The 17,477-nt window shown below is 42.7% G+C and overlaps 1 protein-coding gene across 1 annotated transcript; it reads right to left on the bottom strand.

The window, feature by feature from the left end:
• Positions 1-8,510: 8,510 nt before the first annotated feature.
• Positions 8,511-10,892, bottom strand: RPS26 (ribosomal protein S26). Its single transcript, XM_005905855.3, has 4 exons — positions 10,723-10,892; positions 10,282-10,459; positions 9,368-9,498; positions 8,511-8,618 (listed from the first exon to the last, which is right to left on the bottom strand). Exons 1-4 carry the CDS (start codon positions 10,723-10,725, stop codon positions 8,583-8,585), a joined length of 348 nt encoding a protein of 115 aa, XP_005905917.1. The 5' UTR covers positions 10,726-10,892; the 3' UTR covers positions 8,511-8,582.
• Between the last annotated feature and the right edge of the window lie 6,585 nt (positions 10,893-17,477).

Below are 17,477 nucleotides of genomic sequence, written 5' to 3'. Positions count from 1 at the left end.
GCCTAGGACTCCAGGTCACCCTTCAGGCATCTCCCAGGTTCAAATGCCCATGCAGTCATTTCTGATCCCATTTTTTTTCTCCATCTCCTGAAACATTTTCACGGCCCTCAGACCTCAGGGTTCATTATCAGTAAAAACCCCCAACTTTAACACTCCCTTCACCATCTGCTCTAAAGGAAACCTGGTTCTCCCAAAAGGACCCTTGACCAGTAATGAAAACTCTCTGCTTCCTGCCCCCACAGCCCCAACTGCAGGGTCTTTTTACATATTTATTTATTCAACTGTGCCAGGTCTCAGTTGTGGCGTGAGGGATCTTCGATCTTTGTTGCAGCATGAGAGATTTTTAGTTTTGGCACATGGGATCTAGTTAACTGTTGCTGTTGTTTAGTCACTATGTCCCCTCCAATTCTTTTGAGACCCCATGGGCTGTAACCTGCCAGGCTTCTCTGCCCATGTTATTCTCCAGGCAAGAATACTGGAGTGGGTTACCATTTCCTTCTCCAGGGGATCTTCCCAACCGGGGGATCAAACCCACGTCTCCTGTTTGGCAGGCGGATTCTTTACTGCTGAGCCACAATCCAGCCTCCTGCATTGGGAACATGGAGTCTTAGCCACTGGACAACCAGGGAAGTCCCAGCTTGCACAATCTTAATTCCCTGATTAGGTTTGATTTCCTTGCAGTCCAATGGACTCTCAAGAATCTTCTGCAACATCACAGTTCAAAAGCATCATTTCAGAGAGTGGGATGTGGCATTCTACTGGTTAGGACTCAACACTTTCACTGCTGAGGGTTCAATGCCTAGTCAGGGACAAAAAAAAAATCAATATTTTCAATATGTTTTATTTATTGCTGTGCTGCACAGCTTGCAGGATCTTAATTCCCTGACAAGGGAGGGAACCCATTCCCCTGCAGTGAAAGTGCAGAGCCTTAACTACTGGACCACCAGGGAAGTCCCAATTTTCTTCTCTTGCAGAGTATAGTGTGCCACCATGTGTCTGGGCTTTCCAGGTGGCTTTTGGTAAAAAACCCACCTGCCAATGAAGGAGATACAGAGGGGAGTTTGATCCCTGGGTCAGGCAGATCCCCTGGAGGAGGAAATGGCAACCCACTCTAGTATTCTTGCCTGGAGAATCCCGTGGACAAAGGAGCCTGGAGGGATACAGTCCATAGGGTTGAAAAGAATCTGACATGACTGAGCAACTGAGCACACTCACACAATGTGTAAAATATATATGTATTTGCTTGTGTGCTGCATGCTAAGTCACTTTAGTCACACCTGACTCTTTGTGATCCTATGGACTGTAGCCCGCCAGGTTCCTCTGTCCATGAGATTCTCCAGGCAAGAATCCTGGAGTGGGTTGCCAGGTCTTCCTTCAGGGGATCTTCCCAATCCAGGGATCAAACCTGCGTCTCTTGCATCTCCTGCTTTGGCAGGCAGGTTCTTTACTGCTGGCGCCACTTGGGAAGCCCTGTATTTGCTTTTAGTATATATATTTATTCAGGAAACTAGTTATAAAAGTTTATCTCCTGTATAGCTGGGGGGATTTAAGTTATTTTCACCCTGTATGCTTTTGCACTTTTTGAATTCCTTACTTTCTGCATTATAACTAGTTGTGAAGGGGGATCAAGCCACTTCCCCCATACCATACCTTTTGAATTTGCCCTTTTGCGCAAGACTCTGAGTTCCTCAGTCACTCTTGTTTTTCCCAATCAGTTCCTTTTTGGCCTTCCTTTTCTCTCGGTTGATCTTGGACTCCTCCATCCACCAATCAGCCATGACTGAAAGAGCACCATGATTTCCATGTTTATATTCTCAAACCAGAGCAAACCAATCATGCTTAGTCTTCTTCTTTCCCTAGAACAATTTTTTAATATTTTTCAAAGTGTGGTCTGCAGACCAATTGTGTCAGAATTTTGGGGGTATGCTGTAAAATTGCAGATTTCCAGACCGAATCCCAGGCACTTTGAATCATGCTGTGCATTGTATTTAAATGGTAGGGGTGATTCTACAAGGGAAATTATTTCATTAACCCCTGACTTTTCCATTGGTCAAGCATATTTATTCATCCACCAATGTTGAGCTCCTGCTGTATGTCAGGCAATATAACTGACTATCTAGACACTGCCCCTGACCTTGTGAAGCACTTCCCAGGGACATTCTTGGGATGCTACCAGTTTTTTTTGTACCATTTTGGTGATAAAAAGTAGTGATGAACCCTTTTAAAAATTACTTATTTTTGACTGTGCTGTGTTGTGGTGCACAGGCTCTTTGTTGCTGTGAGTTGCAGTGGGTTCTCTTGTTGTGGAGCACAGGCTCTAGGGCTCTCAGCCTCAGTATACAATACTGAGGCTTAGTTGCCTGGTGGCATGTGGGATCCTATTTCTCGGACCATGGATTGAACCCATGTTCCGCATTGGCAGTCGGATTCTTGACCACTGGACCACCAGGGAAGTCCCCAGTGGACCCCAAATTTACACTGTAGAGTTTAAAAACTACCTTCTAAGAGTTGTTAGTTTTCCAGGAGGAATACTGATACAATTTTTTTCTTTGCTAATAAACATATGACCAAATGGAAACAATAAAGCTTTTTGCAGCAGATAATAAACATATGTGAAAAGTGAGTCAATTTAAAGAAAATGATTGCATATGTACACCAGAAATAGCAAGAGGTACAAAAATGCCTGATGTTTGGGAGATACTCATCTGGCCTCCAGAGGTACCTATGATATAAGAAAAAGAATCAGAGGGACTTCCATGTGGTCCAGTGGTTAAGCCTCCGTGCTTCCACTGCAGGGTGCACACAGGTATGGTCCCTTGTGGGGGAACTGTTAATAAGATCCCACATGCTGTGCAGCATGGCCCAAAACCAACCAAGCAAAAGCATCAGAAAAAGGATAGCTGGGCATGAGGGGAGGGGGGATTGGATGAAGGTGGTCACAGGCACAAATTTCCAGTTATAAGATAGATAAGTACTAGGGATTAATGTACATGATAAATCGCTGTATGTTATATATGAAAGATGTTACGAGTAAATCCTAAGAATTCTCATCACAAGGAAAAAAAATATTTCTTTAATTTTGTGTTTAAATGAGACAGTGTTCACTATTGTGGTAGTAATTTCTGATTTATGTTAAGTCAAATCGTTATGCTATACATCTTAAACTTATACAGTGTTGTATGTTAATTATATTTCAATAAAATTGGAAGAAAAAAAAGAAAAAGAAAAGCTAGTATTTTTTATGAACTGACTAGATCAGATTATGTCACTGCTCTGCTCAAAATTTTCCAATAGATTACCATCACATTTTTTGTGTGATATATTTTTGTAATAGGTTTATTGAGCTGTAAATTCACGTACCACACGAATCACATCACCCACATAAAATGTGCAACTCAGTAGTTTTTAATAGCTTCACAGAACTGTGCAACTGTACTGCAATTTCAGAATATTTTCATTACCTCTAAAAGAAATCCCATACCATTTAACAACTGGTCCCCTTTCCCCCACCTTCCTATCCCTAATCTATTTTCTGTCTTTATTGATCTATTTATACAATCAGCAGTTGATGGACATTTTTTCCTATTTTTCGGCTATCATGCTGTTCTGAACATTCATGTACAAGTCTTTGTGTGGATATGTGTAAGTTTCATGTTCTTTTGGGTACATGGAATGCTGGGTGATATGGTAACTCCCTGTTGAATATTTTTAGGAAACTGCCAGATTGTTTTCCAAAGTGGTTACACCATTTTACATTTTTATCAGAAGTGTGTAAAGGTTCGTTTCACCACACTGTCACCAGCACTTTATTATTATTATAGCTGTCTTAGTAGTGTGAAGTGATATCTCATTGTTTACTATCAGACTTTGAGTAGAGTCCAGAGTCTGCCAGGGCCTAAAAGGCCCCATGTGATCTGGACATGTCTTTTGTTATATTTTTTAGTATCTGTCTATCTGCTGGCTGCTTTGGGTCTTTGTTGCAGCACACAATATCTTCATTGTGGCATGTGGACTGCAGAGCACTTGGGCTCAGAAGTCGTAGCTTTGGGGTTTAGTTGCCCCTCGGCACCGCCCATGGGATCTTAGTTCCTGGATCAGAAATTGAACTTGTGTCTCCTGCTCTGTAAGGTGGATTCTTTTTTTTTTTTTTGTAAGGTGGATTCTTAACCACTGGACCACCAGGGAAGTCCTCTGGACCTGTCTTCTCTAACTTTGTGTATCAGTTACACAATCCCTTGTTTGCAACTGAAAAAACAAAACAGCTCTAAAACTCAAGATTTTTTGAACTCATGGCAGCAAAACCTGACATGAAATATAGTCTTCCTTTTTTCTACTTAACATGACCATTTTTGTATTTTACTGCAGAAACCCTCGGAGAAGGCAATGGCACCCCACTCCAGTAGTCTTGCCTGGAAAATCCCATGGACAGAGGAGCCTGGTAGGCTGCAGTCCATGGGGTTGCTAAGAGTTGGACACAACTGAGCAACTTCACTTTCACTTTTTACTTTCATGTATTGGAGAAGGAAATGGCAACCCACTCCAGTACTCTTGCCTGGAAAATCCCATGGACAGAGGAGCCTGGGGGCTACAGTCCATGGGGTTGCAGAGTTGGACACGACTGATCGACTAACACTTTCATGTCACTTTGAGAATGTTATCTATTAAATAGTATATGGTCTGTATTACCGTTCTAAAATCAAAAAGTAATTCCAATGCAAATAAGTTTTCAAGGATTTCAAATAAAGGATTTTAGACCTGAACCACTTTCCCCCAGTCCACTGGAATTCAGCCAGTGACTGCTTTGCTTTTTGTGACATGCCAGGTGCTAATAAAGGTCCATCTAGTCAAAGCTATGGTTTTTCCAGTAGTCATGTATGGATGTGAGAGTTGGACCATAAAGAAAACTGAGCACTGAAGAACTGATGCTTTTGAACTGTGGTGTTGGAGAGGACTCTTGAATGTCCCTTGGACTGCAAGATCAAACCTGTCAATCCTAAAGGAAATCAGTCCTGAATATTCATTGGAAGGACTGATGCTGAAGCTGAAGTTCTAATACTTTGGCCACCTGATGCGAAGAGCTGACTTATGGGAAAAGACCCTGATGCTGGGAAATGAGGGTGGGAGAAGATTACGACAGAGGATGAGATGGTTAGCCTGCATCACCGACTTGATGGACATGAGTTTGAGCAAGCTCCAGGAGTTGGTGATGGACAGGGAAGCCTGGTGCCCTGCAGTCCATGGGGTTGCAAAGGTCAGACACGACTGAGTGACTGAACTGAACCGAGGGATACTCTTGCCTCAGGGCATTTGTAGTTGTTATTATCTCTGCTGGAGAGCTATTTCTCCATTTATGTAAATGGCTTCTCTTTCACTTTTTCTAATTGTTATCTATCAATCTTACTAGACCATCTTTTATAAAACTGTAGCCCTTCCTCAGGCCTAACCACCCTCTCACACTCCTCCCCAAATAAAATGTAATGCTCTGAGACCAGAGTCTTGGTCACCACTTATGTCTTTAGCACTTAGAAATGTTGGCACATAGTAGGTTCTCAATATTTCTTGAATAAAGGATCGTTTTGTATCACTTAAGCCACACCAAAATACTGATATAGGAATGACTTTCCTAAAGATTAGAAAATTGAAGGCAGAGGTTAGGTAACTCACCCACTGTGGTTGGAGAAGACTCTTGAGAGTCCCTTGGATTGCAAGATCCCCAGTCCATCCTAAAGGAGATCAGTCCTGGGTGTTCATTGGAAGGACTGATGTTGAAGCTGAAACTCCAATACTTTGGCCACTTCATGTGAAGAGTTGACTCATTGGAAAAGACCCTAATGCTGGGAAGGATTGGGGGCAGGAGAAGGGGTGACAGAGGATGAGATGGTTGGATGACATCACTGACTCAATGGACATGGGTTTGGGTAGACTCCGGAGTTGGTGATGGACAGGGAGGCCTGGAGTGCTGCAGTTCATGGGGTCAGAGTCAGACACAACTGAGCGACTGTACTGAACTTACCCAAGGTCGCATAGTTCCAAGTATGAGGTGAGATTTACATTTAGAAGTCAGCTCTCTTAAATCAACTAGCATTTTGTGTATTTATTTAGCTGTGCCAGGTCTTAACTGCACACACAGCATCTTTTTAGTTGCAACTTTCAAACTCTTAGCTGTCGCATGTGGGATCTAGTTCCCTGACCAGGGATTGAACCCAGGCCCCCTGCATTGGGAGCAGTCTTAGCCACTGATCACGAGACAGTCAGATGCTTGTTTTAATACAGAACTTGTACTCAAACAAAGTACCCATACATGCTAAGTTATGGAGAGAGAGGCAAACAAATATGAAAAGCCAGGAATTGAGGTTGAAGGAAAGGATGGTCCAGGACCTCAATGAAACCTGGTTACCACAGGGAATTGACTTGAAATCCAATAACCTCACAGGTGGACATTGGACCAATGACTGAAAAGCCCTGAAGCTTCTACCTGGCTTGAATACTCTTCACCAGAAATGTTACAGAGGTGAGGCGGTGAGACTGCAATTCTCCCGCTTCTAATAGTCCATTAGAACAAGCTGAGGGTGAGGGGTAAGAGGTAAGGGCTCAAAGATCTGTTATCATCTTTTTTGTGACTAACTGGCTCAGAGAGTAAAGCTCCTGCCTGCAATCCCTGGGTCAGGAAGTTCCCCTGGAGAAGGAAATGGCAACCCACTCCAGTATTCTTGCCTGGAGAATCCCATGGATGGCAGAGCCTGGTGGGCTACAGTGCACGGGGTTGCAAAGAGTCGGACTCCGACTGAGAGAGCTCACTTCACTTCACTAAAATTATCAGCCCACAAGAGCTTAAGAACAGACCACTGATCTTGCAGTGCAAACATCTGAAAATGATCTGTGGGCTACTTCTAAGTGGCATTCTTTCCTAAGACAAATTATGGATGTCTATATAGGGCTTAAACTTTTAACAGGTGGAACATCAGATATCCTGATTGCCCATTAGACACAACTTCGAAACTGGTGGTAGATTGGGAGGTGGGGTGGGGCTATTTTAAAGCCTGAAGCATGTGGAGTCCTTTTGTGTTTTTTTCTGGCAGTCAAAAGTCAGAGATTATCTTCTAGTCGACAGCTACACCAATTCTTAGCCTTCAGGCTCTTGAATCCTTGGAGATAGGATTGTACTTTGCACATTAATCCATTTTTAAACCCATGGGAGAGCCAAGGATAGGTTGTGCCTACCTATAAACATCTCAAGAGATATCTTACAGCAGTTATATGGTTGATTTACTACTTGAACCTGGTTTTACTGAGCAAACTGGGATTTGGGACCACCAGGTTTACCATTTGTTTTCACCATGAACGGGACTTTCTTCTATCCAATGTTTTATCATTGGTGTTAACGGGGTCATAAATGTAGAGGAATGAAGGAGCACAGATATTGGGGGAAGTCTCCCCAAAGGATGGAAACCCACACCTACAGTGTTCTAACAAATCCAGGACTTGCCACAGCTGTTTCAGCACATGTATAAGTATGCAGACCATAAGCAAGACAGAGCAACAATTTCCAACTGGGTTTCTTTAGTTAAAGGTTCTCCCATTAACAGGACCACCATTCTGCTCCAAAACAATCCACCCCTTCTTTGCTATCATATCCTTTGAATACAAACATTTGTGAAAACTTGTTTCCCAGAACAATGTGTACTTTAATCAAAACTTCCAAGCTACTAGTTTAGCTTAAGGTAAAAAATTCATACAACCTAACCAGCAAAGTCCTTAGCACACATTTACATATAATTTTGGACAAAGCATTGGTTAGGGGCACCATCTCTTCAAAAATCCGTATATAATTAATTTTAGAGTTAGCCTTTTGTATCTGTCTGTACTTTCACACTTGAGGATTCAACAACTGTGGATGGTGTATTATGTATTTACTGAAAACAAAACCACCCCCGCCCCCTGCAGTTAAACCCATGTTGTTAAAGGGTCAACTGTGTATTGCTAGCTGGGAACCCTCTAATTTCTGAATTCTGAAACAAATGAGCCATTGTCACACAGACTACAGCCTTTTCCCAGACTTTTTGCACAAAGTTCCCTCTTATGGGACTTCCACAAATTTCTACAAATGCCTGCCATTCAGGGCATTGTCACCTCACAGAGCAATGTACCACAGAAAGATGAAGGCTGGGTGATTAGCTTAGCAGCAGATCAAGGTAAGCAGGTAAACCTGACTTGAGGTTAAGGACCTGAATACAGATCCCCTTATGCTATTCAAGTTGTGGACTTTTATTAAAGTCTTCATGTTGCCACAAGAGGAATGCACACCTTAGTCTAAGTGACTTCCTGATGCACTCCTCACTCTGCTAGTTTCCTCCCCATTTTTAAGACACCAACTTAAGCCATTTGCCAAGCTGAATTAATCAAACACAGATGCCCTAATTCCTCGCCCTCATCCCTAAGCTATGCAAACTGGGGAGACCAAATGTACACGACCCCCACTTCATCTGACAACATATATTCAACATGCAACATAAAGTATAATTTCCATTTTATTGTCTTTTCAGAGAAACCAGTATTTCTTCAGTCTTTAAGGACTTGGATCCTTACATGGGCTTTGGTGGAGGACGTGGGGCAGCACCCTGAAAGACAAAGTGAAAGAATTAAAAAACCATCCATGGAAGCGTCCCCTCAAAAAACCCGACCACTACCTCCCCATCACTAACAGTGTATTATTTGGTCCATAAAGGCATGGATAGATGTGGAAGGAGATGACATTACTCAATCTGAAACAGACTAACTTGAAAGCAAATGTTTCAGGTGTGGGTCTTACCAGACTTAGTTGACCCCACCCATAGGCAGAGATCTTAATTTGATTTTCCTTGTCCTCATTTATCTTTCCTCTATTACCCCAACAAAACAGATTTCATGACCCAGATACTAAATCCCAGATCTGGTTTTGTCCCATTCATGGTGAAAACAAATGGTAAACCTGGTGGTCCCAAACCCCAGTTTGCTCAGTAAAACCAGGTTCAAGTAGTAAATCCGGACCATGTAACTGCTGTGGGATGTCTCCTGAGATGTTTATAGATAGGCACAGCCTATCCTTGGCTCTCCCATGGGTTTAAAAATGGATTAATGTGCAAAGTACAATCCTATCTCCAAGGATTCAAGAGCCTGAAAGCTAAGAATTGGTGCAGCTGTCTACTAGAAGATAATCTCTGACTTTTGACTGCCAAAAAAAACTCACAAAAAGGACTTTCTACTTGCTTTTCAAATGTGGTATTGGAGAAGTCTCGCTGCAGTCCATGGGGTTGCAAAGAGTCAGACACGACTGAGTGACTAAACTGAACTACCCCTCTCATTTCCATACCTCTTTTAAGGTACTCACCGCAGGTCTAAATCGGGGTGGAGGTGTTCGGTCCTTACGGGCTTCCCGAGAGCGATTCCTGACTACCTTGCTGTGAATGGCACAACTCACGCAGTAATGTAGTTTCACATACAGCTTGGGAAGTACATAGGCTAAGAAACAAAAATAATTAGAGCTGTGATATTAGATACAGTACCCACTTTGCCCTGTTCTTCTTTGTTCCTTCTAACCCTCAAAAATAAACTCACTTACAAGTCAGGCATACCTACAAGATTTCACTCCCAAAGCCAACTGTTCGGTTTATACCTAAACACAGGCACAGAGTTCACAAATAAATGATCCCCTACCAGCCCATCCTGTCACCACAGGGACTAAATCCACACCAGATGCAATAGGATGGAATGCAGTTCCTTCAGTAATTGCACCAGCCCTAATGCCTACTTCTGTCCCCATTCCCAATTACCTAAGAAATCTAACAAGTCTTATAAAAAGAAAATGACAAGAAAACACCATATCGCTCTAAAAATTACTCTTGTCAACCCAACTAGACTCCTTTCAGTCTTAAAAAACTCCTTTCCACAAGTTTGCCAACTCAAACGTTTACCAACAATTCAAAACGTTTTTTTACATTTACCACGTTTACAGCCAGTGCTCCCCAAGTTTTGATACAGGATAAGCACTCAAAGTGCTTCTAGAATCTCATCCCCTGTAAGACTCAAAGACTGTGCAAGACCACACAAAAAACTCTCTGTCCAGACAGGGCTCAAAACGGCACATAACGCAGCAAAAACACCATTCTCCTCTACCGACAACAACCAAGAAACAGTGCAAGAAAGTGCTGGGGATGCTCCAAAGAACGGAGCCCACGAATGGGGTGGCGGCGGGAGGTGGTTTTAGGTATCAGGATACTCGCACATTTCGAGCTGCGGACTCACCATCGAAAACACTCGCTTCAGAAATGTCCCTGACGGCTGCGGCCTCTACGATGTTCCGAATGACGAACTTCTTAATGGCCTTATCCTTGGGCACACATCGGGCACAGTTGGTGCAGCGAATAGGCTGCACATGGCCGCGGCCCTTTTTGGCACGACCGTTGTTCCTTCTTTTTTTGGTCTGCGTCAGGATGAAGATTCCATTAAGAAGGAGCAACTTACCCGGCCTTAGCCCCCATCCGGCCACATTCCTTGCCGACCACCCCCAAGAAAGCGCGACTCACATCTCCAGTCCCTCCGCAGATCCCTCCAAGCCGGGAAGAAACATACCCTCTTTCCTTTCTTCCACCGCTGTCCAGGCTTTCAACCCTCCCCGCAATCTCAGAATCGGCTCCTCTCAGTCTCCACCCGGCCCCGAACTATTCCCCACGCGCTAGCACTCACCATCTTGGAAGCGCCGAGACGAGAGAGGACCCGGCTACGGGGCCGGCTCTCTTATATAGAGTGAGATCCCTCCGCTCGCGCCCCCTAGATGTCTCCAGGCCGCACGCCAAAACAGGAATCCACTTTACTCAAATTTTCTTTATTATTCAGTGTTCCTACTTAAATCTAGAGTAGGAAGGTGCTCTTCGAGTTTATTTTCCGTTGCGCAAGGTGACTATGGGACTATTTAGTCAACTGGCGGAAGAAAATTAGAGTTATATGTTTCCCAGCAACCCTTGCGACGCCCTGCTCCGGACGTAATTCTGGCCACTATAACTATCCGTTTTTGCGATGCTAGGCGCGGAAGTTGCCCCACGCAGAACGCCAAGTTACAATACCTATTGAGAGGCCAGAGGGGAAGAGATGCATGGTGGGAGTTGTAGTGTGAGGTTGGCAGGCCATGGCCCCCAAGCACTTAGACCGAAGTCTGCACCACACCACTGGGAGACGCTGTTTCTCTGACATTCCAGTTGGTGCAAGATTGAGAAACCCAAGGTGGGGCGTGGTGGGAGGGGAATAAAACATTTTAATTCCTCCTTCCAATACAACATCCACTCAAGGGACCTGAGTCTGAACAAACTCTGGGAGATAGTGAAGGACAGGGAAGCCTGGCGTGGTGCAGTACATGGGGTCGCAAAGAGTCGGACACAACTGAGCAACTGAACAACCACCGACCAATGAATATGGAGGAAAACCTACTGATGCGTTGATGCTAGGGCTGTTTCTCACTTTTAAAAAAATTTCTGGAACCTGCTAGCACAATGCTAGGCGCTGTAGTAAGCATTATGTAAATACTAACTCATTTAAACCTCAACAAGCCTATAACCTATAAAGTAGGTTATGTTACTATCCTTAATTTACAGATTGAAGAACCGTGTAGACAAGTTGAAATTGAAATTGGCCAAAGTCACATAGTGCTAATAAGAGGTGTTCTGGCTTCACTATACTATGCTGCCTCTTAGCTAACAAATAAATGGATGCGGAAATAGCCTGGACTAGTGACTTAAGACGATTTGACTCAGAATGCTAGTAGAAATATATTTTACATTGGTACTCAGTACATATACAAATACACACACACAAAAGTGAAACACAAACTTCATGAAACCATGCCCTTACAACATAAGGTGCACTGTTATGCTTTATTTTCTTTTAATAAATGTTGATCAATCCACACCAAGGTGATTGCACCACTCTCTGATGAATCTGACCCCCTTCTGAAAATACTTTGTCTTTTCCAAGTTCTCGAACAAGAATGGCTATACATGGGTAGCCAACCACACAGTTCAGTTCAGTCGCTCAGTCATGTCTGATTCTTTGTGACCCCATGGACTGAAGCACGCCAGGCCTCCCTGTCCATCACCAACTCCCAGAGTTTACTCAAGCTCATGTCCATTGAGTCGGTGATGCCATCCAACCATCTCATCCTCTGTTGTCCCCTTCTCCTCCTGCCCTCAATCTTTCCCAGCATGCAGGTGTTTTCCAGTGAGTCAGTTCTTTATCAGGTGGCCAAAGTATTGGAGTTTCAGCTTCAACATCAGTCCTTCCAATGAATATTCAGGACTGATTTCCTTTAGGATGGACTGGTCAGATCTCCTTGCAGTTCAAGGGACTCTCAAGAGTCTTCTCCAACACCACAGTTCAAAAGCATCAATTCTTCGGTGCTCAGCTTTCTTTATAGTTCAACTCTCACATCTGTACATGACTACTGGAAAAACCATAGCTTTGACTAGATGGACCTTTGTTGGCAAAGTAATGTCTCTGCTTTTTAATATGCTGTCTAGGTAGGTCATAGCTTTTCTTCCAAGGGGCAAGTATATTTTAATTTCATGGCTGCAGTCACCATCTGCAGTGATTTTGGAACCCAAAAAAATAAAGTCTGTCACTGTTTCCACTGTATCCCCATCTATTTGCCATGAAGTGATGGGACCAGATGTCATGATCTTAGTTTTCTGAATGTTGAGTTTTAAGCCAACTTTTTCACTCTCCTTTTTCACTTTCATCAGGAGGCTCTTTAGTTTTTCTTTCTGCCATAAGGGTGGTGTCATCTGCATATCTGAGGTTATTATATTTCTCCCAGCAATCTTGATTCCAGCTTGTGCTTCATCCAGCCCAGAATTTCACATGATGTACTCTGTATATAAGCTAAATAAGCAGGGTGACAATATATAGCCTTGAAGTACTCCTTTCCCAATTTGGAACCAGTCTGTTCCATGTCCAGTTCTAACTGTTGCTTCCTGACGTGCATATAGATTTCTCAGGAGGCAGGTCAGGTGGTCTGGTATTCTCAGCTCTTTAAGAATTTTCCACGGTATGTGGTGATCCACACAGTCAAAGGCTTTGGCATAGTCAATAAAGCAGAAGTAGATGTTTTTCTGGAACTCTCTTGCTTTTTCGATGATCCAGCGGATGTTGGCAATTTGATATCCGGTTCCTCTGCCTTTTCTAAATACAGCTTGAACATCTGGAAGTTCTCGGTTCATGTACTGTTGAAGTCTTGATTGGAGAATTTTGAGCATTACTTTGCTAGCGTGTGAGATGAGTGTAATTGTGTGGTAGTTTGAACATTCTTTGGCATTGCCTTTCTTTGGGATTGGAATGAAAACTGAGCTTTTCCAGTCCTGTGGCCACTGCTGACTTTTCCAAATTTGCTGACATATTGAGTGGAGCACTTTTACAGCATCATCTTCTAGGATTTGAAATAGCTCAACTGAAATTCCATCACTTCCACTAGCTTTGTTCGTAGTGATGCTTCCTAAGGGCCACTTGACTTCGCATTCCAGGATGTCTGGCTCTAGGTGAGTGATCACACCATCGTCATTATCTGGGTCATGAAGATCTTTTTTGTACAGTTCTTCTGTGTGTTCTTGCCACCTCTTCTTAGTATCTTCTGCTTCTGTTAGGTCCATACCATTTCTGTCCTTTATCGAGCCCATCTTTGCATGAAATGTTCCATTGGTATCTCTAATTTTCTTGAAGATATCTCTAGTCTTTCCCATTCTATTGTTTTCCTCTATTTCTTTGCATTGATCGCTGAGGAAGGCTTTCTTATCTCTCCTTGCTATACTTTGGAACTCTGCATTCAAATGGATGTATCTTTCCTTTAGCCTTTGCTTTTCATGTCTCTTCACAGCTATTTGTAAGGCCTCCTCAGACAGCCATTTTGCCTTTTTGCATTTTTTTTTCTTGGGGTACAATGTCACAAACCTCTGTCCATAGTTCTTCAGGCACTCTGTCTATCAGATCTAATCCCCTGAATCTATTTATCACTTCTACTGTATAATTGTAAGGGATTTGATTTCGGTCATACCTGAATGGTCTAGTGGTTTTCCCTACTTTCTTCAATTTCAATCTGAATTTGGCAATAAGGAGTTCATGATCTGAGCTACAGTCAGCCCTGGTTTTTGCTGACTGTATAGAGCTTCTCCATCTTTGGCTGCAAATAATATAATCAATCTGATTTTGGTATTGACCATCTCTTGATGTCTAATGTGTAGAGTCTTCTCTTGTGTTGTTGAAAGAGGGTGTTTGCTGTGACCAGTGCGTTCTCTTGGCAAAACTCTATTAGCCTTTGGCCTGCTTCATTCTCTACTCCAAGGCCAGATTTGCCTGTTACTCCAGGTATTTCTTGACTTCCTACTTTTGCATTCCAGTCCCCTATAATGAAAAGGACATCTTTTTAGGTATTAGTTCTAGAAGGTCTTGTAGGTCTGATAAAACGTGGTCCACTGGAGAAGGGAAAGGCAAACCACTTCAGTATTCTTGCCTTGAGAACCCCGTGAACAGTATGAAAAGACAAAAAGATAGGACACTGAAAGATGAACTCCCTAGGTTGGTAAGTGCCCAATATGCTACTGGAGATCAGTGGAGAAATAACTCCAGAAAGAATGAAGAGATGGAGCCAAAGCAAAAACAACATCCAGTTGTGGATGTGACTGATGATGGAAGTAAAGTCCGATGCTATAAAGAGCAGTATTGCATAGGAACCTGGAATGTTAGGTCCATGAATCAAGGCAGATTGAAAGTGGTCAAACAGGAGATGGCAAGATTGAACATCGACATTTTAGGAATCAGCGAACTAAAATGGACTGGAATGGGTGAATTTAACTCAGACGACCATTATATCTACTACTGTGGACAAGAATATCTTAGAAGAAATGGAGTAGCCATCATAGTCAACAGGAGTCCAAAATGCCTTACTTGGATGCAATCTCAAAAATGACAGAATTATCTCTGTTCATTTCCAAGGCAAACCATTCAATATTACAGTAAGCCAATTCTATGCATCCACCAGTAATGCTGAATGAAGAAGCTGAAGTTGAATGGTTCTTTGAAGACCTACAAGACCTTCTAGAACTAACCACACAATTGTCTCCAAAATTGAAGAAACTTTGGTATCAATGTGACCTCCCAGCATTCAGATCCAATATAGTACAGATGGAGACGGACCCTTCATTTGTGAGTCATTCAGGAGTCTAAACACACCAGATTCACTGTCCATCTAACAACCCATTATGGTTTCTGCTAATTTGTAACCCATGTAATTGGAGTTAAAATTTATTTCTTAACTTTTGTTTTGGCTTCAAAACAATTAAGTTTGTGGTCTTTTCTAGTTTCAATTTGCTAGTTTCAATGGGATATAGGAAATGATAGACTCTAGATGGAAGTGTCTCCAGTTTTCACTTCAACATAGTCTCATGGAAAACACAAAGCAGACAATATTGTATGGAATGGTAATAAGGTAGATAGGACCGATAAAAACTTCAGTGATGGGGACAGAAAATAGTTAATATTTAAGAACAAATAGGAAAAGGAGTATGTCAAGGCTGTATATTGTCACCCTGCTTAGTTAACTTATATGCAGAGTACATCATGAGAAACGCTGGGCTGGAGGAAGCACAAGCTGGAATCAAGATTGCCAGAAGAAATATCAATAACCTCAGATATGCAGATGACACCACCCTTATGGCAGAAAGTGAAGAGGAACTAAAAACCCTCTTGATGAAAGTGAAAGAGGAAAGTGAAAAAGTTGGCTTAAAACTCAACATTCAGAAAGCTAAGATCATGGCATCTGGTTCCATCACTTCATGGGAAATAGATGGGGAAACAGTGGAAACAGTGTCAGACTTTATTTTTTTGGGTTCCAAAATCACTGCAGATGGTGATTGCAGCCATGAAATTAAAAGACGCTTACTCCTTGGAAGGAAAGTTATGACCAACCTAGATAGCATATTAAAAAGCAGAGACATTACTTTGCCAACAAAGGTCTGTCTAGTCAAGGCTATGGTTTTTCCAATGGTCATGTATGGATGTGAGAATTGGACTGTGAAGAAAGCTGAGTGCCAAAGAATTGATGCTTTTGAACTGTGGTATTGGAGAAGACTCTTGAGAGTCCCTTGGACTGCAAGGAGATCCAACCAGTCCATTCTAAAGGAGATCAGTCCTGGGTGTTCTTTGGAAGTAATGATGCTAAAGCTGAAACTCCAGTACTTTGGCCACCTCATGTGAAGAGTTGACTCATTGGAAAAGACTCTGATGCTGGGAGGGATTGGGGGCAGGAGGAGAAGGGGACGACAGAGGATGAGATGGCTGGATAGCATCACTGACTCGATGAACGTGAGTCTGAGTGAACTCCGGGAGTTGGACAGGGAGGCCTGGCGTGCTGCAATTCATGGGGTCACAGAAAGTCGGACACAACTGAGTGACTGAACTGAACTGAATGTTCCTATGTTGATTTTTCTTTGGATTTTCATAGCCTGAGTTTTACTGGCTGGATTTCTGGGGTTTAAGGGCAAAACACAGACTTTGGAATAAGACTCCATGTCCTCGGGTTCAAATATGGGTTCTGTCACTTATTGATAAGTCTTAGACAAGTTATTTATTCTCTCTTGGTTTTTAATTCTTCACTAGTAATGAATTATTTTATAGGTTGTCTCTACCTATTCATTTCCCTAAGTTAAATGAATACTTGGCACAGTGCTTTGCATTTATGGATTGCTCAAGAACTGGTAGACTTACTATCATCATATCATCATCATACATAACTATTCATGTTATGTGTCTTGTATCTCCCTCGGTGTATAGTATGTCTTACATGTAGTAGGTACTCAACAAATGTTTGATGAATCTCTGCTTTGTATGCATGGGCAGGTTGGGCTTTCTCTCCTATCCTGAAGGCACTCCTGGTGGGAAAATCTCCTCTGCGGGGAGCCAGTGAGGCATTCCACTCGTGACAAAGGTCATGAGGAAGGAGGCTCGGCATACGCAAAGGCGGGATCGAGCCTCAGGAGTCCCCCCGGATATTCTCGAGCATTTTCCCCCAAAAAACCAGAGTCTGCCTACTTTATTGCTTTGTGCTCTCACCTCTGACTTTACTGGGGGCTGTCCCCTACCACCATCTCTCTCTCTGTGTCAAAGAGTTAACTTACAGCTCCAATTAATAAAGTTCCTGGGCAATTAGGAGTGTTTAAATCCAAACCCCTCTGATGGCTCTCTAACTCGCCTGACAAGTTTACCCAGACTCCTGCAGCTATGCATACGATTGTTTACAGTCTCCCAGCCTCGAGAGGCATGGGAAGCTTAAGATATTCAAATAGCTTAGAGCCTCTCAGAGAGTTAAAAACTGTCAGAATAAACTAGTAAAGGATTTCATTGATGAGTCAATGCTTGTTGCCAAGTTTTCACATCCCTGAATTGTATCCTTGAATATGTATCAA

This window comes from Bos mutus, chromosome 5 (genome assembly GCF_027580195.1).
Source record: "Bos mutus isolate GX-2022 chromosome 5, NWIPB_WYAK_1.1, whole genome shotgun sequence".
Classification (NCBI taxonomy): Eukaryota; Metazoa; Chordata; class Mammalia; order Artiodactyla; family Bovidae; genus Bos; species Bos mutus.
The sequence above is the reverse complement of the archived record's forward strand: the minus strand, read 5'-3'. Positions and strand labels throughout refer to the sequence as shown.